The sequence below is a fragment of the Rhododendron vialii genome, chromosome 8a (assembly GCF_030253575.1).
Source record: "Rhododendron vialii isolate Sample 1 chromosome 8a, ASM3025357v1".
In the NCBI taxonomy this organism is placed as follows: domain Eukaryota; kingdom Viridiplantae; phylum Streptophyta; class Magnoliopsida; order Ericales; family Ericaceae; genus Rhododendron; species Rhododendron vialii.
The window spans coordinates 14,451,666-14,475,550 of record NC_080564.1 but is presented as its reverse complement, the minus strand read 5'-3'; the positions used below and the strand labels follow the sequence as shown (position 1 = coordinate 14,475,550).

Here is a 23,885-nt window from a genome sequence, read left to right as displayed (position 1 = left end):
AAACTCTAGAGTTTGAAATTTCAGCATAATTTCAAGTTGTAGAATATGATATTGTCTACAATATTCAAACTCTAGAGTTTGAAATTTTGATAAAATTTCAAATTTTAGAATCTGAATATATAGGGACAGAACTAGGTTAAAAATTGAGGAATGATGGGTTACTTCTTATTGCTGTTGTGGCTCCGAAACTACAACATCTGCGGCTACCTCTTCCTTGTCAACTTTCATTTCCATTGCACAGCCTTCCAATCCCCAATCAAAATGCACGTTGCTCTCATTTATTGGGTCCAAGACTTCTTCTTTACCAATGGAGGGAGAGGAAACAATAGAGGTTTCCATTGAGAGTTAGGAGGTGGGAGGTCAGAGTTAGGAGGCAAAGGTGGATTGGGTTTATGGTGGGAGGTGGGAGCTCCTGGAGCTCGGTTGCAGCACCAATGGTGGTGGTGAACATGGAAATGGAAGGAAGAAAATGAATATGATTATCTGATGGAGTATATGGAGGGAAATGTGGGTTATGGGTTATATTTTAGATGTGATTATATGTTTGTGGTTGTATGTAGTAAAAGTAGGGGTATTTATGTCCAATTTTTTAAGGGCATTTTTGTTCGAATATGATCTACTAAAAAACAGGCTACATGCAGTAAATTCGCAGTTATATTTATAAACTCCCCTTCTGGAAGAGTGAGATGACCATCTAGTTTCGTCTCACCAAACACTGACGTTATATTGAATGAAAAAGAATTACATATAAAACCCCATGTTTGACCCTTGTAAGAAATCAAACCATGAACTTTTAATTTCTCCAATAAAATCCAACACTTTCAATGGAGTGAAAGCTTTAGTATGAAGTCCGACTTGGTGGCAACGCTTAGGAAGGCGGTGAAGGGTAGGCAATAGAAAGGAGAGCTTGGAGCTGGACAGTAGGAAAGTAGAAAGGAGAGAGGTTGTTTTGATGGTTGCTTGTAATAATGGAGTAATGTCGACTGGTTAATAGTTGATAATAAAGTAATTTTGATTGTGATTGGATTATTGAAATATAAACTAGCATCAATCAATCAATACTCTATGTAAATGTGTTTGTACTTTCCAAGCATCCAAACCCCATCCCAATTTCTTTAAATTTAAATTTTTTGATTTAAAAATTGAGAGAGAGAGAGAGAACACATGGGGAATGGTCTAAATACCCATGTCTGGCTTGACAATTCCATCCTTTGGGACCTCTCTATAAGATCTTCTTTGATGAAGGTGTTGTGTATACTTTGGGCAAGTCTTTGAATGCTAAAGTCAGATCCATTATACTGAATTGAAGGTGGAAGCGGCAAATGCCTACAAGAAGACTCTGTGGGCCCGTTTCGATGCGGGTAAAGAATTGTAGATATATTGACGCTAATACTCCAAGTGGTTTCTTCCCCTGCATTGATATAGAGGATTCTTTTATTTGAGTCCTGTGATTTGGGTCCCCTCCTCTAATGGATACTCAAGTAAATCTGCTTGGGAAGTACTGTGATATAGAGGTGAGAGAGTTTTTTGGGCCCTAATTGTCTGGATCCACAAAAATGTCCCTCAATGGACTTCTTCTTCTTTTCTTTTCTTTTTTGTTGGTTAGCTTGCTTGAAAAATTTGCTACTAAGGATAGAATATGGAGATAGGAAATAAATGTATATGTTGTTTGTGTTATGTGCTCATAGATAGATGAATCTCATAAGCATCTATTTTTTTACTTTGATTTTTCTAAGGCCATATGGGGAATCATTTTGGGCAAGTTTGAAATCTTGAAAAGGCCTAGGTATGGAGTCAGAAACTTAGATGGGATGTTGGGTTTCGTCAAGGCAATTATTTAAAGGTCTTCTCCTTGGCAGTTCTATATCAAATATGGATTGAGAGGAATTCTCAAATTTTTTAAAGGGGAGCATCAGATATTCAAGGGTTGATTGCTGCTATTCACATAAATGTTTAGGCTAGGGTTAGGTCTTGAACGAGCTTCCCTCAGTTAAGGAGAATATTTGATTTTGTAACCAATGCAATATTTCAATAATCTTAGAGCATGTGCACCAATACATAGTTATTTTAGCTGCTCAACATTCCAAAAAACTATTTTAGCTATCAAGTTTTTCTTTCAAAACTTTACCAACATTCTCTAGATTAATTACTTAATACCCATAGTGATACAAATTATTCCTATGGAAAAATATCCTATAAAAAGCACACCATTTGCACCCAAATGAGGACCTAGATCGTGCCAAATAATCAAAATGTGACTGGTTCAACCGGTCATTTAGTAAGTTATCCTATTAAAATAATAGTACACCACAAAAATACATATAATTGGCCACAAAATTGAAAAAGAATTCATAAATTGTAGGAATTGCTTTTACGTACAAAGCTATATTTTACACAAAAATTCTCATAAATAAAGCCAAATGAAGGCAAGTAGGCTACGTAATTTCATTAAAAACTTCTCTTATAAGTTATTCGCCTTTGGTTATGTTGTGGCTAATGTATAAATCCCTGTATCCATGATCATAAAAAATCCTTAAAGGGTCTATATACACTCATATAGATCTTTTGACCATTACTAAATGTAAATATAACCACAAAAAGTAATACATGAAGACACTAATATTCATAAAATATGCAAGTATTAATTTTTGCTCTTAGTGGTGAATAACCACAAAATTCATAATTGTCTTATAGTGGTGAGCTACAAGATTATCAAGCAATTCCTATTTTGGACTCTAGTGCAAGCACAAATATCATTTCTCTATAAATAAATAAAAAACTCGTATATCAAACCATGAATACGAATTACGGCGTCCATGACAAAGTCAATACTTGGGAAATTCATATATAACGTGACCCTAATTCATAAATATAGCCAAAAAAACATTTATTGCTTTGGATATAGTGGAAATAAAACTTATACATACGTAACATGCATCCACAAATATAATAAAACTAACCATAAAAATTAAAATGTCATTTTGGGATTAGTTGAGCCAAAAAAATCTCATATTGAACCACAAAAACTCATAAAATTTGCCGTAAATCTACATTGCTATTTTGGATTGTAGTGGCACCATAAAAGATTTTTATATAAAGCTACAAAAACTCATAAATCTTGCCATAAGACTTTTGACAATTTTGGACTATAGTGGAACCACTTTATATATGAGAATAAATTATATTCATCGCCGGTATAAAATCTCACTTTTTCACCACAGCCTATTATGGGCCCCACCGAGTGTCTATTCTTGTGATCTAAACTGTTTATATTTTAAAATCCGCTGTATAGTATTGCCATGCAAGATATCAGTTTGATCGAAAGTCGATAGATATTTCAAAATTTGAATTTTAGTTTATAAAATGGACGATCTGATTTTTGTCAATAATAATAAAGATAAATTGTTCATTTTACAAAGCAAAATTTAATTTTTGATAGTCGTATTGATATCTGATCAAGTTTATTTTTTGCATGAATACATTACTATGTGGGATCTATAAGATGAACGATTCAGATCAACAATAAACACACGGTAGATTGAAAAAGGTGGTGGTGGCCGGAAAAGTGGAATTTTCCACTGGTGGTAGAAATAATTTAATCTCTTTATATATACAACCATAAAAGCTTAATAAAACATACTATTTCATAATTTGGATTACATTGGCACCACAAACTCTCATATAATTAATTAGGCATAAAAACTCGTAAAAATACCTATATGTGTTAGTTTTCGTTTTTTACTTCCTCCTTTTTAACCTATAGGAACTGGGAATTAAAGAAGAGTGTTATTAAATCTATTACTAAAAGAGAATTCTCCTTATTTCACATCACATCGATCATCTAGCCTTTTGCATCTTTATCTAGGCACAAAGTTCTTTCTCTCGGCCTGTTTCGACAGGTACTAGATAGTGAATCTAGATAGTTTTCCGAACAAATTGGGTGAAGTTCCGTCGACCAAAGTAATCGGAGGAGGTTTTTGTAGCTGTGGGAGAGAAATAGAGAGATAAACTAGCCGGAACAAAACTACCAATCCAGATTACCAAATTTCTCCGACAACACAAGTACCAGCACCGGTGTGCATGGTACGGTATCCACAAGCCCAACAGAGTCGGAGGGCGCATGTCCGTTTGAGAGAGAGAGAGAGAGAGGATGTGTTGTTAATTACCGGTTATCACTTTTGGGAGCAGGTTGCCTGTATTTGGGTATTTAATGCTCAATGCAATGGGGAAGATTGATCATGACCAATCTAACGGTGATAAAGGTGGGAGCAAACGGTGCTCCCCAAAAACAGAAACGGGGTGTGCACCCTAGGCCCTAGCCGTGTTCTGTTCCTATTTGTCTTTATATTTTTCCAGTAATGATTCACACACATATATTTTTGCACATATCTTGCATATATATTTTTGTGGGGCACATATCGAGGTCTCACAAAATGATCCGAACTGCTCATCTTTTTTTAAATACTCTTTGGAGAGTTCCTGTAAAAAATCAGTTCCAACAGATATCGATGAGAGCTTTCTCAGAAATCGTAGCACGAATCATTATGTTTTGCCTTACGAATTCTAAAAAAGCCCTTACTGATATTCGTTGGAGCTGATTTTTTACAGGAACCCTCCAAAAATTATTTTAAAAAAGATAAGCGTTTCAGATCATTTTATGAGACCCCGATATGAGCCTCACAAAATGTATGTGCAAGATATGTGCAAAAAAATATATGTGCAAGTAACATGGTTGTTTTTTTTCTTGAGATCTACAACATCTGGTAAGAACCAAACGATCGATCATATGCAGCAAGCCCAAGATTCTTTTTTTTTCCAATGCTTAATTTGTAGCCAACGGTCATATGCCAAGCCTGCAACAATTCCTTCCTTTTAATCAGCACCAACATTGATTTTTCCAACCTTCAACGGTAACATTCCAACTTATCAACTACTCCTATAAAAATGGGCCTTAATTTGTTTTCCTTTCATATCTCTGAGAAAAAAAATCTACATACTTGTTCTATTCATTCCCCTTTTGATCCGTCGTTCTATTCATTTCTCTTCTGATCAGTTGTTCTATATTCATTCCTCTACTCTTTTTCATTATTTATTGTATATGATTATGTACGACTCGGATTTTTCCAACTCAAATGATAACTTGAAGATAACATAAGCAATTGTTAGGGATGAAAAAGAACATAATGAAGAGAGGAGACCAAGCTCTAGCCGCGATTTTGATTAACGTGCCACGTTATCCACCGTGACACCCTTGGTGGCCAAAAAAGGCTCTTTGATTACTATTTTGCAGAATTGCCCGTATTTTCTCCACACTTTTTTCGAAGGAGGTTTAGAATGAGTGTTCTCTTTTCTTTTTCTTTTTTGTATTCGTGACGCGGTAGTACCACATGACTCATACTTCACCCAAAAACAAATTGTGCGGAAAGCTTGGTTTGTCATCTTTTTAAAAAATGACAGCCGCACTCAGGAAGCTAGCTTATGGTGCTCTAGTTGATTCTGTGGACGAATATGTGAGGATCGGAGCAGGCACCGCCATTAAGAACCCAATTTTTGGTTAAAGCAGTAAATGAATCTTTCTCCGAAGAAGAGTATTTGAGGCCACCAAACATCACCAAAATTGCTAGCAGTTGGTGAAATGCATGGATTTTCAGGTTTAATCAATAACCTAACAAATACGGAGTATGTACTTTATTTTGCATGAAATCTATCATGTTTCTTTCTATCTATTTTTTTAAAAAATTGTAGGGGAGTTTTCCTAATTATTTTTGCGAGTAAATTCCAAGAGCCATGCATGCTGACCACTGATTCACAGGACAAAAAAAAAAATTCTCAATGATGTTTTTTTCCCGTACCTCGAACATGCAAGACGCTAGTACTATTTTAATAGAGATGACTTAGGACCATTAGTTTAACTAACGAGTCTTTTTGTTGAGCAGTCCGTTGAGTGTTGTGTGTTCTTTATTTTTGGGAATATTTGTTGTAAGCTTTTCTTTTTTTATTTAGTCAAGGCAAACGGTTCAACTCACCATAATACCATTATTCTTCAAAGTTCAAACCCTCCAAACTAAATTATCCGGTCTAACATGGGTCCACAACAATGAAATGAACTGTCATATTTGCACCTCTCGCATTGAACAATATCTTTGAAAAAATAAACTGGATCGCCATCAGTAGATGCATGAACAAATCGCAAAACTAATTAAGAATATTAGTCAAAAGAGTGCATTTTTTTTTAGGACTCTTTGATGGCTAAAGACCCTGTGATAGCTAGGATGAAAGCCTCCAAGTCTCCTTTACTGGGGTGAGACAATCTATGCATCTTGTTCCTCGAGTATATAATCGATCATATATCTTATTATAATCAATTATAAAATAATATTGATTCTAAAAAGATTTGGTTGGTCATCCCCGGGTCAGTGTCCTTGTGATTTTAGACATAGACCGTCCAATTTATATAATTTGTTCTTGTATCAATTCATATCCGTCTAAACTTGATTTTTTTCCTGGATTTTCAATGTTGGGCGTACGCAATAACAATTCGAATCACCATTATGGCTCCCATTAGAGCTAATTAATACAATTGAGGTTTGAAGAAACTTAGGCCCCGTTCCAGAAACCTTCTTAAAAAATAAGCAGCTTATTTCACATTTTCAAACTCAAAAATAAAATAAATGAAAAATAATTTTTCAAATTTTTTTGCATCGTATAAAAGATCTCATCAAGATCTTCCAAACAAAATCCATATTGCATATTTTTAAATTTCAATAAGACCATAATTTTTTAGCTTGAAATTGCCTTCTTAAAAAATAAGAACTTATTTTGGTTTCCGGAACGGAGCCTTACGGGCTGTTTGGTTGCCGGATATGAGGGTGGATTTGGCAAGAGCCCTGATTTGAAATCCAGGTCCCATGCCATCTCCTGTCTTCGGCTGTCTTTCTGCATGGGTGGATATGCAGTCCAATGGATTGCTTCTCTGGCTTGGGGGTGGATTTCTAACGATGGGGAGTACCTCTGTCATTAGCTAATCCAGGTGGGTTTGGGACGATTTTGCCCTCACAAATCCGGGTGGTGTCTTTTTCTACTTTTTCTCTCCCCATATCGATCTGTAAGAATGAAACGAAGAGGAGAGAGAGAGAGAGAGGGAGAGGAGTAGGAGGTCATCGATCTGTTTGCTGGTGACTCCACTGTCGTACTCCGACGTGCGGTAGCTACTTTCAACCTCGTCTTCCTCCTCTATACTCAGGTATTATTCATCTCATTTTGTGGAGGATGCCTTGTCGATCAGTGTATTATGGTGTTTGGGGGTTTTAAGATTGTTACTATTTGCAAACTGATTTAGGATTGCGAATCGATTTTGCCCTAATCTCTGGCACCCAAACAGGCCATTGTCGATCTGTGTGCTATGATGTTTGGGGGTTTTGCGATTGTTACACATCTTGAGGTATCGATCAGATTTTGCCCTAATTTCTGATGCCTAATTTTTGAGTTGCCCTAATTTCAGACCCTAATTTCTGAGTTGTCCTAAATTTGAATATGCCCTAATTTATCAATTATGCGTTTTTTGCCCTAAACTATGCAGATTCAGCAAGTAATTTGGCTCTGTTTTGGTTCAAAATTTGGGGGTTCCTGTGCAGGATTTTGGTTAAAGAAAATACGTACTGGAGAAACTTGTATCGAAGTTTTTTCTTTCAAGTTTGTGGTTAAAAATTTCATGTTTGAATTAAGTTTATATGGTCCGAAGTAAACATGTTTGTAGTGGCCTAATTATAATACTGCTATTTTGTGGGTTGTGCTGACCGCTCTCTAGGTTTGAAAGATGTGTGTGTGCGCGTGCGCACACACAAGTTGGGTTAAGGTTATCTCAAAACGGCAAGTATTCTGGGCTGTTTGTGTGGGTTATGTTAGTTTTGTTTGTCAGTTTGAAAGCTGTTGTTTAGTTGGCCTAATTTCAGTTGTGAGTCCATAGAAATTGTGCCCTTTATTTCATTTGGCCTAATATTAGTTGTGCCCTAAAACAGATGGCAAGAATAACAAAATGTGAGCGAGGAAAGAAGGCAAAGCGTGAGGCATTGGTAGCACTTTTATGTATCATGAGAACAGTCAATATTGTTTTGAGCCTTTATATGTTAATCATGGACTTGATTGGCGAAAAGGTTCGACAAAGGCCTCGTTTGCGTCTGAATCCTAATGTTTACCAACACCAAATAGACGCACTTAATAGGTCGGTACGCGGAAGTGACACAGATTGTCATAATTAATTGAGGGTAAATAGGTATACCTTCATGAGTTTGTGTCATTTACTTGAGCAAAATGGACTAGAGGAGTCTAGGAATGTCACTCTTGTGGAGAGAGTTGCAATATTTTTGTGGATTCTTTCGCACCATACAAAAAATAGGCATACGACCTTTCAATTTTGGAGATCAGGGGAAATAATTAGTAGACATTTCAACGTTGTTTTGTTGGTGGTGTTGCGCCTTCACAATGTCTTATGGTATCATCAAGAAGCTATTCTTGCTAATGAGCCGGATGTTAGGTGGAAATGGTTTGAGGTACAGATAATTTCAAGTGTTCAATTATTGTAATGCTATTATTCATTCTAATAATGTAATCTAATAAAATAAATCGTTGGTATGTCGTAGAATTGTCTAGGGGCTTTAGATGGTACTTGTATACCTGTCCTCCTCCCAACCAAATTGAAGGCACGCTTCAGGTCAAGGAAGGGTGACTACGCGACAAATGTGTTAAGAGTTTGTAGTCGAAACCTACAATTCATATATGCGTTGTCTGGTAGGGAAGGCTCCGCCATAGACTCGAGAGTGTTTCGAAACGCCTTGGTGAGGCCTAACGGGTTGAAAATTCCACAGGATATGTCACTTTACAACATTTCCATTAGTGAACATACGTCCACATTTGTGTAAACGTACTCACCTACACCTATGTATGACATTTGTAGGTCGTTACTACTTTGTCGATGCCGGTTACACTAATGGACTGGGATTATTAGCACCCTTCAGGGATCAACGATACCACATAAACATTTGGAGGTAAGGACACGTGCTCTAGAGCCGAGAAGAGTGCTTTAACATGAGGAGCTCTACCGCACACAATGTTGTGAAGAGATGCTTTGGGGTGCTTAAGATGGGATGGAGAATCTTGAGATCATACTCTTTCTATCCCATTAGGACTCAATGTCGCATCGTCACAGTATGTTGCCTCCTGCACAATCTCATTAAGCGTACAATGCCAGTGGATCTTGTTGAGGCTGAATAAACGGCGTGGGAGCAGCAAAACTGACATAATGTGCCACCTGAAGAGTACATTACAAGCATTGAAACATCGAATGAATGGACCCAAACGAAGGATAACTTGGCAACCAAAATGTACAATGATTGGTTAACTCATCATGGGGCTGGCCATTAGGATTTCTTTAAATTGTGTTGTTTCTTTGTTTTAAGTGAATTTGTTTAATAGAGTGGTTGAACAATCCTAGCCAATGTTGAAACATATCAACTATTTTCATGTAATAAATACTATTTCGTGACTATTTGTCCTATGTCAAATTGTTATTGTCATTCCAATTGGGTTAGCAAACATCATGAAAAGTCAAGGAACTTCGAAATCAAAACGAAGCAATGCCAAGGGGGACAAGAAAAACAATCGCATAGGCCATGGACTCCTAAGGAAGAGGAGGCCTTGCTTGCATGCATGTTGGACGCAGTCTTGGAAAAAGAAACATGGAAAGCCCATAATGGTTTCAAGTTTGGCTTCTATGTTAAAGTTAAGAAAGGCTTGCAAAAGCTATTGCCCGGGACCACTCTCAAAGCTCAACCAAACATAGAGTCGAAGGTCAAATTTTGGAAGGAAAAATATGGTCATATTGCCGACATGATACACCTAAGTGGGTTTGCGTGGAATCATGCAACTAACTCCATCGAGGTAGATTCAGAGGACGTGTGGAAGGAATATGAGAAGGTAACTTCTCTACTCATTCATTTAATCCCGCCTTGACATTGTTGTTATCCTTTTGCAATTAATTTTAACTACCGCCCTCCCATGTAATACATGCCATTGAACATGTGCAGTTCAATCCGCAAGTGAAAGGCATGAATGAGAAGGCTTTTCCAATGTATGAGAGTTGGCAAATTTTATTTGGGATTGATAGGGCAACGGGTGATTTTGCAGAGGATGCGGCAAACTTAGACAATTGTGACCCCGTTGAAAGCCCAAACCAAGATGAAATCCCAAACATTGATGACTACTTGGAAGAGTGCTATACACTTAGGTTTATAAATGGTGAGGCAATATGGCCAGGGGATACTTTTGTTGACCTATCGTATACCAACACTCCAACAACCAATTCCAATGTCAATGCCAACACTCCTACAACCAATTCCAATGCCAATACGACTGATCGTGCCAGTGCCAATGCTTGTGCCAAAGCCAATTCCAATGCTCGTGTGAATGTCAATGTCAATGTCAATCCCAATGGGCATGTCAATGCCAATGTCGTGCCAATGCCGCCAAAGAAGAAGGCCAAAAAAGAAGTAGCCATACCTGAGGCATTGGGGAATTACCTAACTCAAAGCGCTATGGTAATGGAGAAGATTGCGGATGCCATAAGCTATGACAAGCAACTATCTTCCAGAAGGGAGAGGGTGTTTGACGAATTGCTCAAGCTTGACATGGATGAGGATGATAGGTATATCGTCAATGCCATCATCATCCAAGCGGAAGATAGGGTGGACACGTTCTATGGCATACCCGCGGCATGCAAACAACGATGGGTAGAGTTGATATTGGCGGGAAAGTTTTAGGGGAAAGACAAGTAGGGATATCTTGAATTTTATGGGCTGTTTAGGAAGAATGTCATTCCTTCTTTTTGTGAATGGTAGTAGACCCTTTTTGTGAATGGTACTACACCCTTTTTGTGAATGGTTAGAAAGATATATATTTGTGGAAGATGTCATTCCTTAATTTTGTAATGATGCACTAGACTATGAGATTTTGGGCAATGATGATGGTAAGACAAATGTGACTAAACTTGTATTCGTTGGTACTTCTAATGGAAACTATGAATCTAATGATTTTTTGATGACTATGTTAGCATTTATTGATGGCTATGATGTTATTTTTACCTGAGCCAAACCTTATTTCTATGATGTTGGCATTTATCAGTGGCTATGATACTAGTGTGTGTGTGTGTGTGTGTGTAGTCGAATGTGCAAAGTGCAATCTCATTATGGGTTTTGCTGATCATTAGATAGTGCAGGTTACTCGGCAGTTATGAGGATGGTCACTAGACAATGCAGTTTTGGTGGTTTCTGGCCTGGTGTGTTGTTATTTTTCTACAGGTTTTATGAGCTTATATTTGGCTGGTTAATGGGCTGTTTATGTGCACGTAAACAGGCTATTTTTGGAGGAGGTTTGTAAGTGGTTTGTGGGCTGTTTTTTTTGCTGGTTTGTGGGGTATTTTTGTGCAGGTGTCTGGGCTAATATTCGGCTACTTTAGGGCATGTTTTTTGCAGGTTTTTCAGGCTGTTTTTTAGGTGTTTTGTGGGCTAATTTTTAGCTGGTTTGTGAGGTGTTTTTTCTGCTGGTTTTTCAGGTTATTATTTTGCTGCTTTGTGGGATGTTTTTTGCATGTTTTTTAGGCTATTTTTTGGGAGTTTTCTGGGCTGTTTTTAGGTGATTTGTGTCCTGGTTTTTTGCTGGTTTGTGGAGTATTTTTATAGTTGTTTCTGGGCTGTTATTTTGGTGCTTCAAGGGCTATTTTCTGCAGCTTTTGAGGCCTTTTTTTTGTTGTGTTTTGGATTGATTTTTGGCAGGAATTTAGGCTGCTTTTTGTGGTGTTTGGGCTATTTTTCTGCACAGTTCTAGCTTGTTTTTCTTCAAGTTTTTCACACTGAAGTGTGATGGTTTTTTAGGCTGCTTTTTCTGATGGTTTTCACATGGTTTTTGTGGGTATTTCTGTTTCTACCATGTTATCATTAATGGGCTAGTTTTATAGGTGAAATTAAACTTATTTCTTGCGCTATGATGATATGTTGACAAAATTTCAAAGCAAGGCATCGTATTGGCAGGACAACTTATGAGGGTCAATGATTTAATCATCGTTCGGCAACATAAGTTGTAGCCAAGTGGTGCACTATGTGCCTGTTAAAAACATATCTGAGCCACCGTACATATATACGTCATGCTAGTATTCGTTACTGTAAAGTGATAATCATTGTTTTCAAATAGATTTTTCAATGACAAGTCAAGATGAAGAATCCTATTGGGTGGTTTTCGTCGGCCATAATTCGGGAATATATACAAGTTGGGAGACCGCGGAACTACAAGTTAATGGATACCCAAGGAACTTGAAAAAAAGATACAAGACGTTCGACGAAGCGGAAGGAGCATTGTTACAATTCCACAAGGAAAGATACCGGCTCATGAAAATGCAGTCTGTCCAAACTAAACATCAATCAAGTGATGAAGCTTCCACATCTGTAAGTGGTTTGGAAGTTCAACATCATACTAGTATAACAACATACTTTGTTCTATTCTTTTTGTTAGGTTTTTTATGTTGTATTTTGTTGACACATCTATTTGACTCGGACTGAACTTGTAAGTTTAATTTCTCTATTTTAGAAATGAAGACTGCATATTACACTACTGCAGATACCTTATAAGGGTACAAAGCAACAAATTTATTGAACATGGGGAATTGCATGTCTAACGTCAACTTGGAGAATTTATAATCTCAAGCATCCAAAGTTAACCTCTGAAACGTACGAAGCAATGGCTCCATCGATTAAACATGGGGAATTGCATGTCCCTCATGTTTCTAAATTGTCGATTCACCTACAAACATAATACATGGAAAATATGACAAATTATTCATCAACAAGAGTGTATAAATGTTCATTAAAAACAAAAGTACTTACTTTGACAAATTCATTCCAAACCTCATTCTCCACCACCAGTTTGTTTTCATTTTCATTTTCATTCCAACCAAATTCGGAAATATGAAGCATGTCTTGTAGTCAGAAACAAGTTGCCTTCCAATACTTCATCTTTGCCTCGATATGAAATTTCGTATTACCACCTTGGGGAAAAGAAGCTTGCATTTGAGTTTCCAAAACTACGAAGAATGCCAGTATAAACCATTCGTTCTCATTTTGCCAAAGTCCCGCATCTACTAGGCTCGTTAGATTTTCTAACAACATCTCCTTCTCCTCCTCACTCCATTCCCGCGCGTGCCATTGAAATGAAAAGAAAAAAAATTGAGAATATCAAACTAAAAATTAAAATGGAGATGATATTTTGGATGAGATGAAGAAAAAAATGAAACCTATTTTGTATATATTGGTTTGTTGAATCTACTACCCACATGGTTAAACTACCACTCACATAATCCAACAACCATCTACCTCTCATTCAACTATGAAGATTTAACCAAAAAAAAAAAAAAATGAAATCTGTTTTTTCATATAACTTTCATAATAATTTAATTATTTTACAAATATTTTATCTTTTAATCCGTTTTTCTTGAAAAAAGAAATTAAGGTTTAAACATGAATTACTTGAATTGATTTATTTTTATCATATTTATTTGATAAATATGTATTATTTTAGTTTTAATTAAATTAACCTATATTACCCATTAAATTAATAAAATGAGGGCAATAAAGTCATTTCACATCTTATCCCATCATATCCATTTTCCAAATCTCTCTTCCAAAAAAACCATCCAAATGCTGGATTACAAATCCACCATCTTAGGAGGTGGGTCCACCCTCCTTACATATCCACTAGGGCTGTTCACGGGTCGAGGTCGGGTTGGACCAGACCCGACTTTGGTCGGATTGCCGAAATGACCACCCGAGACCGACCGAAACACTGGTCAAGCTCTGAACGAAACGTGGTCGGGTTGGAGTTGTCGGGTTTGGTCGGGTCATCAGATTTAAAAAAAGAAGAAGAAGCTACAGAAATGTTAGGAGAGAGAGAGATCGAAACTCATAATCTATATTATAAAACAGGACGGGTATCTTTCAGAATATTCTTTCTCAACGGTTCAGATTTATCCCTGTTCAACATTTATCTACCCATACAAACAAATCCGACAGTCCAGATTTGTTTTCATCCTTCCTTCTACAACATGGCAGTTTGGTAAATATCGAAAACTTCAAGACCAAAAAAGGAGCTCATTTGAATTGAAATATCCTAATCAATCATGGTAATCTAATATTACAAAAATTTGAAGTTTGAAATATTGGAAAGGAACACAATCAAACCTTCAATTGATTACAAACGGCAATCAAAGCTTATTTTATTCCCAAAATAGTTACAAAATAGTTAACAATTCAAATTTCGGGTTTTAGCTTGAGTAAAGATCTCTTGCTCCATGTTTTTATAGATGGTATAGAAAAACGGCAACCAAAGCTTATTATTTGATTCCTAATTACTAGCAATTCAAAGCTTAATTGATTCCTAAAATAAATCTAAATTGCTGAATTCCGGTTAGGTACGTAGGCTGTATCAATTAGGTAGGTTCCATAAAAGCTAGTTCCTATGATTTTATACCTCTATACATAGAAACGATTTTTTTGGGTAAAACTATAGAACCAACAAAGTATTTCAAGTTTTCAACCCCCAACCTTTCTATCGCCGACGCCGACGCCGACGCCGCTACTTCAAACCACTTCAGGTTAGTGGGCTCCCGAGTCTGTTCTTTTTCGTTTGTTTTTTTTAGTATCTTCGTTTTCTCTCCGAAATTTTTAGTATCTTTGTTTTTTTTGTCCCGCTTACAGAATGAATAATAAGAATGTTAATCCTAATGTTGTCCGACGCAATCGAAAGCGGCCATTATCTGTATGCCACACCGATACTGAGATATCCAAACAAGCACGCCATGTTAGGTCAAGGGTCCCACTCAACAAAAAGCTTATTCGGGAAGATACTAATATCCATCACCCAATACTTCTTTTTAATCAAGTCTTGCTTACAAGTTATCATGAAGTATTTTTTAATAATGATAATGTTAAACGATAGGGGTGCATACTCAAGTTCAACCGATGAGGTGTACGCTGGAGCATTGAGGGAGATAAATTTGAATGGCACAGCATCGCATGGTAAGATTTCTAACCGCACGGTTGGGTCAACTGATCATAAATCAAAGTCGTGATAATTTTTAAAAACGCACGTGCATAGAAGAAATTCTCTTCTTCATCAAACAATATTACTTCTACTTTGATAAAGACCACCTCTACTGCTAATTAACAAGGATTGCAGCCAAAAATATTGTTTTGAGTTTTTTTAAATTGATTCAAGATCCGTTTGGAATAAGCAAAATCGCTTGGCTTACAATTTCCTTAACAATTTGGAATAAGCAAAATCGATTGGCAATTCAAATTCCTTTAGCTTGAGTAAAGATCTCTTGCTCCATGTTTCTATAGATGGTATAGAAAAACGGCAACCAAAGCTTATTATTTGATTCCTAATTACTAGCAATTCAAACTTTCTTTAAATCACTTAGACTTACAATTTCCTTATCGATTTGAGTTTTTTTAAATTGATTCAAGGACCTGTTGCAATTATTGATTTCCTGAAGCATCTTTATGATGGTATCGAGTAGGGCTGCAAACGATCCGAGCCGCTCGCGAGCGGCTCGGAGCTCGGCTCGATAACAGCTCGGCTCGGCTCGGTTCAAGACAAAAACGAGCCGAGCTCGAGCTCGAGTCCTGGGCTCGTTTCATAAACGAGCCGAGCTCGAGCTAGTCGAAACTCGGCTCGAATTGGCTCGCGAGCTCGATTATATAATATATTTATATATATATTTATATATATATATATATATATATATTTTTTACATATTTATATTTATTTATATATATATTTATATATATTTGTTTCATAAACGAGCCGAACGAGCCGAGCTTGAGCTCCGTAAATACCTATCGAGCCGAGCTCGAGCTCGAGTTCTGCAGCTCGTCACGAGCTCGAGCCAACTAAATTTTTGCCGAGCCGAGCTCGAACACTCTAAAACTCGGCTCGACTCGGCTCGTTTGCAGCCCTAGTATCGAGTAAAAGTCCTCATCAGACATATAGCTAGAGAGATGCTTTTAGTTTATCCAAATTATGGTTTTGTTAGTTTACTTTGACTTTTATAGTTTATTTTCAATTTCAGCTATAGTTCCTAATTATTTTTGATAAACTCTTTTTTACTTTATATGATAGCAGAAAGGTGGTGATGATTGTGTTTTTTGAGGGAGCCCTCAAAGTTAGTGTTTTATTGTGTTTATGAACAATTTTTTTCCAAACAAAAGTCAAATGACTCACTATGCACCCCGGTTGAAATTAGTGTTTTTACTTTAACGTTAGTGTTTTTGCACCAGCGTTTAGATTTAATATGCACGTATCTAGAGATAGAAGGTGGTGGTGGTGGAGGTCATACTGTTGGCTATCCTTTTCCGAATGACTCACATTCTATCTTCTTCTTCTTCTTCTTTTTATATTGTTGGCTACCATTCTATTTTTTTATTGTTGGTAGCTGTTAAGTGCTACATCAATTATGGTGGCTTCGAATTTTAGGGGGATGGCCCCCTCTATGTACTGAATTCATTAGTCTTAACTGACATTGAATACGTTTTGATCGACTTAGTTAATGTTTGTGATTGGAATAGCAGCTTCGAAACAGTTTTGATTCCTAAGTAATATTTTTTATTAAAAGTAGGTAATTTTATTGTTGATAGTGCTAGAAACTTTTATATTAGGTTAATGCCTTTTAATTAATAAGCGCTTTCAAGCATAGACTCATTTGTTGAGAACGTGTTGCATCATGCCTTCAGGCAGGGGCACAATCTCTAGGGATTGGAAAATTGTTTGTTCTTTATTTGCTCATTCAAGTTAAATATGTCAATGAATATGCTTGGGTTATTATTTTCCGCATAGTTGGATTTGTTGGGCAGTGATTGATATATTGCACGTGGGTTCAAAATTTATTTGCGTGTACTTATCGTTCGTGTCGTGCCTTCAGGCACGGGCATACACTAGTCACATTCACAAATTAGCTCACAAGCACGATTAACAACATAATATTACAAAATCACCATTCAAAATCACAAATCTACACACCTTTTTCCTAAAAATCAAATTTTTTTCCCAAAATTACAGTGGCCCATAGGCGATAAAGGAGGTGATGGCTGGCGGAGGAGGAATCGGGCAAGGTAGGCCCAGCTGGCTGGGAATGATTGCGACGAGGATGAGATGGAGCTGTCGCTGTAGTCGGCGGAGGAGTGGTGGGGAAGCTGGCGTTTGATCTTGTCGTTGTCGTCCTGTAAGGGGACTCCATTTCACAGACACAGAGAGAGAGAGAAGTAATGGAGGTGCTGTTAGGATTTATATTCACAGAAATTTATTTATCACAAGAATTGTATAAGTACACATAAACATAAAAACTCAACAAGTAGATATGAGAGAATATACAAGTAATGAAAGTAGGAAAGATGTTGCCTGTGAGAATGAGAGTCGTGTAATAACTGTCTTAAGGCTAATATTCCTCCCCTCGTGAAGGTTCCACCGGAGTGTACTAGCCCCAAGATTAAACCCAAGAGCTCACAAGCATTCCTCATCCGATGTTCACGACCACCGAGAGGTTTGAACGAGTCACGAACCGAGTTGCCCAACTCTATAGAAAATAGTTTATGAATACTCTGAAACTCTCTTTCTTTTTTGTGTATACTCTCCATATACTTTCTCTATTTTCCACAATCATCACACTTGTATGGAGTACCCATATATATAGATGTAATAGGTATTAATAGACATAATAACAATAATAAATTCCCTTAAATCTTGTAACCGATTTTGGTTTAATATAAACATAATTGTGTAACGGAAGAATAATGAGGATGATAATAGAGGAATTAATATGTAACATTTATTTTATTAAAAATGTTCCAATAGGTGCAAGGGTGTAGTCCTAGTGGCATGCGAGACGAAGAAGAGTCGAGGTGGAGGAGAGGGGTTGAAAGAGAGAACAGAAGACGGCGAGATGCGGACTGAATGGAGTAAAATTGGGGATTTTTTTTCGTTTAATACATCTGATTTCGGTCGGTCGGGTCACTCGAGAAATTATATGGTGCCACCCGACTGACTAAATCAAAAATCCGACTAAACCAACCCGAATCCGACCCGAATGGCTGATCAGATCCGTCTATTGTGTCTATTTTCAGGTCAGGTCAGGTCGGGTGGTTGGGTGGGTCGAGTGGATGGACAGCCCTAATATCCATCTTCCTTCTATATTCACCCAAAATCATATTCTCTATCCAAACGGCCCGTTAGAGGATAATGGTATAAGAGGGAACCTAACCCCCGAACCAAACATAAGTTAGAGCAAGTCCGCATGTTAGTACCAAAATAATTACTAAAAAGCTAAAAAAAAATAGCAATGTTGGTGCACCGTTTTGGTGTCATTCTTGCACAATCAAATTCAGATCATTGAATTTAACGGGACTCGTTTTTTTATGCTAATTGAATGGCTTGGATGGTGTAGCAAGTTTGTCAATTGTGCACCAAAAATGACATTTTCAAAATTTGACATGAATGTTGACACTACAAAAGTGGAGAAGATTTTGGTATTATTGATGTCAAATTTTAACATTGGAGTTTGAAATCTTCCTTTTTGAAATGAGTAAATTAAAATCGCGAGTGTGTGCGTCGTGTGGCACGGAAAAAGGGAAAAAAGGCTTATATGCGCTGAAAGTTTTAGTAAGAACAATGAGTAATAAAAGGAAATAGAGGAGGAGGATTAAAAAAAAAAAAGGAAATAGAGGAGCCAATCAGAAGCAAACACGCAGTTGTCAGGAGCCGAGTGTGCCGTTGCTTGCTGGCATCGGAAAATGACAAATTTGCTGCTTCAGCTGGACTGTTTACTACTGAAGAAAGTTGAAATGCAGTAAGTGTGAGAACAAGGATAATACACTAACGTGTAGAGAGAGAGAGAGAGAGAGAGAGAGAGAGAGCGGCGCATCCCTCACGGAGCAAACCTAGCAATGGGGAAGAAGAGAGGAAGACCAAGGAAAACAAGCAAAGTCGATTCTGATCAAGAATGCGAAGCCGAGTCAGCCGACCCTACTTGGTCTCCAAAGGTTACCCCATCTGTGTTGTGTGTGTGTGTGTGTTTGTGTGCGCATTTGTATCTTTATCTGCATCACCGTTCAGTGGGAGGACAGGGTAGTGGAGTTCTAAGTTTGTAACATGCTAATCCCTCTCTATGGTAACCCAATGATGGAGCTATATTCGATGATTCTGGTGCTGTTTTTACTGTCCTTTTGATTTTTTTTTCTTCTTTTACCTTTTTTCTTATGGTATGCATGTATGTGATGGGTGTACAGAAGATGCTTTCAGGGAAAAACGTTCGCTCTTTGTTGTTTTATTTTGTACGAAAATGAAACCTAAATAAGGGAAATCCAGGCACCTCCGTAGGCCTGGGTGAATCGATAGGGTTTTTTTTTGTTTTGTTTTCTAAAATCTCAAGTGTAAACTGTAAAACACACCGGCATCCTCGAGCCACAGTCACCTATATATTCTCCTCTCATTACCTTAAACCGCAGCACTAAACAACTTTAACCCTCTCTATTTTGAACATTCAGCTCTGCTACGTACACACCGCTCAAACACACCATCTAATAAAGAGAGTTATTTTGACGATCTGAGACATTTGTTTTGTAGAACTAGACATCTTAATCACTCGTGCAAAAAATCAAGTTGATCGGATATCTATAAGTGCCTGTTCAAATCAATTAATGAACGAAAAGAATTTTAATGATCCATATTTCTCAAGGGAAAAAAAATTGTTACCAAAGTCCAATCAAACTGATTTTTTTATATGGGTAATGTATATTGTTGAGATATACAAGTGAATGATTCGGATCGTCAAAATTTTCACGAAACTCAAGTGGTGTGTGTAAGTAGAATTGCTCTTTAACATTAGTATATATTCATGCCCACAAATGCAAAGAAGAATAGACTACCGGCGGTAGCTTTTCTCCTTTGCCAAGGAAGGTTTATTACGTAATAGATGATGCGATGACGGAAAATGCATAATGCAAGGGGAGGCCTGGGGCTTTTTAAGCCAGTTGAGAGGCGAGGGGCCGAGATAATACCAAAAGAGTGAGAGAGTCAATTGAATATAGAGAATTGATTGAAAAATGCATGTTTGTATATGGATCATCTGGATCTCCCTTCTTTTGTGCCAGTTCTTATATTGATATTGACGAAGCCGGAAAAGGGGAAGGAGGGTCGAGAGTAGTAATGGGTTCATGTATTCGAGTAAAACCATTAAACCACGCATATTTTTCGAACTAGGTACATCTCTTTAACTTGGGCTACAGATACATAATCACCAGCTAGCCCTTAACAGCCCCTTCCTCTGTTCCATGTGTTCTCAATCCCCATCTACCATTAAAGCGAAAAGGGTGCTGATCAGAAAAGAAAAGGAAAAATTGTAGTGAAAAGGGCAAGAGCCTTTTGCATAATCCTGAGGGAGCATTCTAATACTATCCGAGAACTGGCATCAAAGTAGATTGTTGATGTTGACTGCAATAATAAGATATTTATGCTCCTGCTTCTTGACAATGATGATGATATAAATTCTCATCTCTGTAGTGCTCTCAATTTCCTGCAAACACTAGAAACTGTAACACAAGCATCTAAATATCTAAGTTTTCTTCCTTTGGTATTGTGTGTGTGTGTGTGTGTGTGTGTGAGAGAGAGAGAGAGAGAGAGAGCTTATGGTATAGGCTATAAATGCCAAGCTGATTCAGCCATTCTAATGTGTAGCCTTTGCTGCCAGACTAGCACGTAGCATTTTGTGTTCATGGAGATGCTCAAACCCTGCTCTTAGATTCTTATTTTTGTTTACATTTGTGAACAAGTTATCTCCATTATCATTAGTTTGGCATATCCTGCTTCATTGGTTTTAAGAATGATCTTTATCTCTGCCATGAGATTATCCTCTGAAACTGTGCTGTTTAATTGGTTTAAAGGATTGGTGCTGCTTCTTATGTCCATCTTTTCTGTGGTTAGCAGTTTGTGATTTGTTAATTTCTTTTTTGGGTATACTTTTGCGCTTGTGTACATTTGCGACTTGCGAGTAACATAGTGAATGCAATGGTCTCATTGTTTTAGGGATCTCTTTCTGTGCCAATGCATTATCCAACTTCACCCTCACAATACGCAAGAAAACATCGAAAGGGAGTCTTTGGTCAATGTGCTGCCTTGACTAGTCCCCCGGGATATCCAAGTCAAAATGCAACTGGTCATGATTTTACCTTGACACCAGCGAAGGGGATTCTAGTTCAGAAAACTGAGAGTTTGAGTCCCAATCAGTTGACTTCCAAACTTCCTTTCCATACCCAGGTACTGGAATGCACAGCTAACTGCTTCTTCTCATCTTGGTACGATTATCATACCAACCTTTTAGGATCTTTTCAGATCATTGCTGAAGGGTTGTCTCCTCAATAATTTGGTCTTGCTTCATTATTTCTGAGAATCATCATTGTAATACTGTATAGGATCTTTAGGAACTGGCTAGAAATGGATTTCGTTGGCTTTAGTAGTGAATGAGAACACCTTCTCTTTATTTTTTTTTCTTTCAAAAAGAAAAAAAATAAAGAGCAGGTGTTCTCATTCACTACTTTGAAGGAAGCTCTATTGGCAGCTCGTTGTTACTGTGGTTCATCGTATACAATGTTTAACCATCTATTCACAACTTCATGTTTTTGGATGAGTTATCGGATGTGGTATGACTATGCTAAACTCTATAGCTGCCCATGCTGCTTGTCCACGTGTATATTCGGAAAACCTGAACCTCGAAACTGCTAACATGCTGTTTAGGTTGTTAAATGCTTGGTGTTGCTTTTTTTGTTGACGAATTTCCGTAGTTTAACAATCGTTAATGCCTAGAGTTTGTTATGTGGGTGCTTTTTTGCATTTGGGTTCATTTACAAATAACAGCCTAGTCAATGGCATCACTGTTTTAGGGGTTCCTCTCTGTGCCAGCACATTTCCCACCCGCACCCTCACGATACCCAAAACGATGTGGAAAGGCTGTTGTTGGCCAGTGTGACATTTTGACTACTCCCTCAAGATATCCACTTCGAAGTGCAAAGGAGGCTACTAGTCATGATTCTACCTTGACACCAGCAAAGAAGATTCTAGCAGGCAAAACTGATAGTTTGAGTCCCTCAGCTGTGCATATTCCAAACTTGGACAACTTGAATTCCGAACTACCTTTTCAAACCCAGGTACTGGAATTCAATGCTAATTACTCCTTCCAAAATATTTTTGAGATATTATTTGGTAGTAGGCGTTGTTTTGATAGCTGATATATTCATGCTGAAAAAGCGACTTCACATTTCCTATGTTTCAGTGTATGTGATCCCCATGTTGGTGTGATCACATTGTAGAAATGAGTTTATGCATTGTAATTTCTCTTTACAGGTCTCAAATAATCCGTCAGCTGAACATTTAAAGAGTGAAGACCAGTCCCAGCAGTACTACAAGTGGTTAGAAAATGGGGGTGAAACAATAGAAAACCTCAACGACTTGATGGAAATTGAACAGCTTTCTTCAGATCTTCATCCAATCCATGCCCAAGAAAATCTCCACGCTCCTGCTGCTCCTGCCATCCCTACTCCCCCTCCACCACATGACATTGTATTCAATAATCACCTTGCAAACACGGAGGCTACTGAGGCATTGAATGTCATTGGGAATGGACGAGAGGAAGTACTTCCCAAAAATCTTGGCCAAAACGCTGCGCCAACTCAATCATTCAATCTTAACCTCACTGAGATGGCTGCGCCAACTCAATCATTCAGTCTTAACCTCACTGAGATGGCTGCAATGTCATATGACAACTCTTCTGATGATGAGGTTCATTCCGCATTCAATGTTGCTTTGGTCACAGTGAATGGGTATAGAGTGAAGGAGGAATTTGCATCTCTCCTTAGAGAGATATTATCAAAATTTGGGGATATCGCTAAGGACAGCTCTTTGCAATCTGTGAGATTGCGTTCATTTCTCCTCGAGACTGTCTGTCTGATTTTCCAGAAATTACAAGGGACAACATACACAGAGATTACATCCATGGATCTGAAATCTATGCTCGATGATATTGATGGCATTAAATCTGTCAGGGTGGAAGTTGGATGGCTTCGTAAGAGGATGGAAGAGATTAAAGAGGCAAAGCTTCTACAGAAGGGTTCTTCCTCCTTGAAGAGGGAGAAGACAAGAATCAATGAAGCAATTGAAAAAGCAGAGAGAGAGGTTGAAGGATATAAGGTGGAAATGAAAATGCTTCAAGAAAAGATCTCTTTGGTGGAGGGCAAGCTGGCTGCAATGAAATCTGAGTCTGAGAAGATAAATGGAATAGCATTGGACACAACAACCAAGGTGAAGTGTTTTTACAAGAAGTCTTTGGTTGACGGCCTACTATAATCTACTTTATGTTGACCCGGTCTTTGGGTCGCCACATTGTCTTATAGATAGTTCAATATAGATGTCATTAAAATTATCTCGAGAAAGGTGCGAAGATAGAATTAAGTCTGAACATACAAGTGAAACTAATCTGGCTAACTACTGTGGTGCAGATGGGAAAGATGGTCTCTTGGAACTCCTTTTCTTTGTAAATCCTAAATAGTCGAGGCCTTTTTATTATCCTTTATTAGATAAATTTCGTGTTTAAGATGAAAACTTCCTTAGCGTTATTAAGTGGATGACTTAATACAGTGTTCTTATATGGGATGAGATCAGAGTTCCATCTCTGGATTATAATGTTGTTCTTATTTCAGTGGCTGCTGGACACCATTTTGTTTGTTTTTGTTACTGTGGCTGTT

General features: G+C 37.6%; 1 protein-coding gene across 3 annotated transcripts; it reads left to right on the top strand.

The window, feature by feature from the left end:
* Positions 1 to 18,859: 18,859 nt before the first annotated feature.
* On the top strand, positions 18,860 to 23,856 carry LOC131336152 (uncharacterized). 3 transcript variants are annotated; one of them, XM_058371870.1, is made up of 5 exons: positions 18,860 to 19,133; positions 21,175 to 21,405; positions 22,029 to 22,292; positions 22,489 to 22,833; positions 22,876 to 23,856. In XM_058371870.1, exons 1-5 carry the CDS (start codon positions 19,038 to 19,040, stop codon positions 23,485 to 23,487), a joined length of 1,548 nt encoding a protein of 515 aa, XP_058227853.1. In that variant the 5' UTR covers positions 18,860 to 19,037; the 3' UTR covers positions 23,488 to 23,856. The 3 variants fall into 3 exon arrangements, with proteins under 3 accessions (XP_058227853.1, XP_058227852.1, XP_058227854.1); XM_058371871.1 differs by having other exon boundaries at positions 18,918 to 19,133; positions 21,175 to 21,276; positions 21,370 to 21,405; positions 22,489 to 23,856; XM_058371869.1 differs by having other exon boundaries at positions 22,489 to 23,856.
* Positions 23,857 to 23,885: the final 29 nt, after the last annotated feature.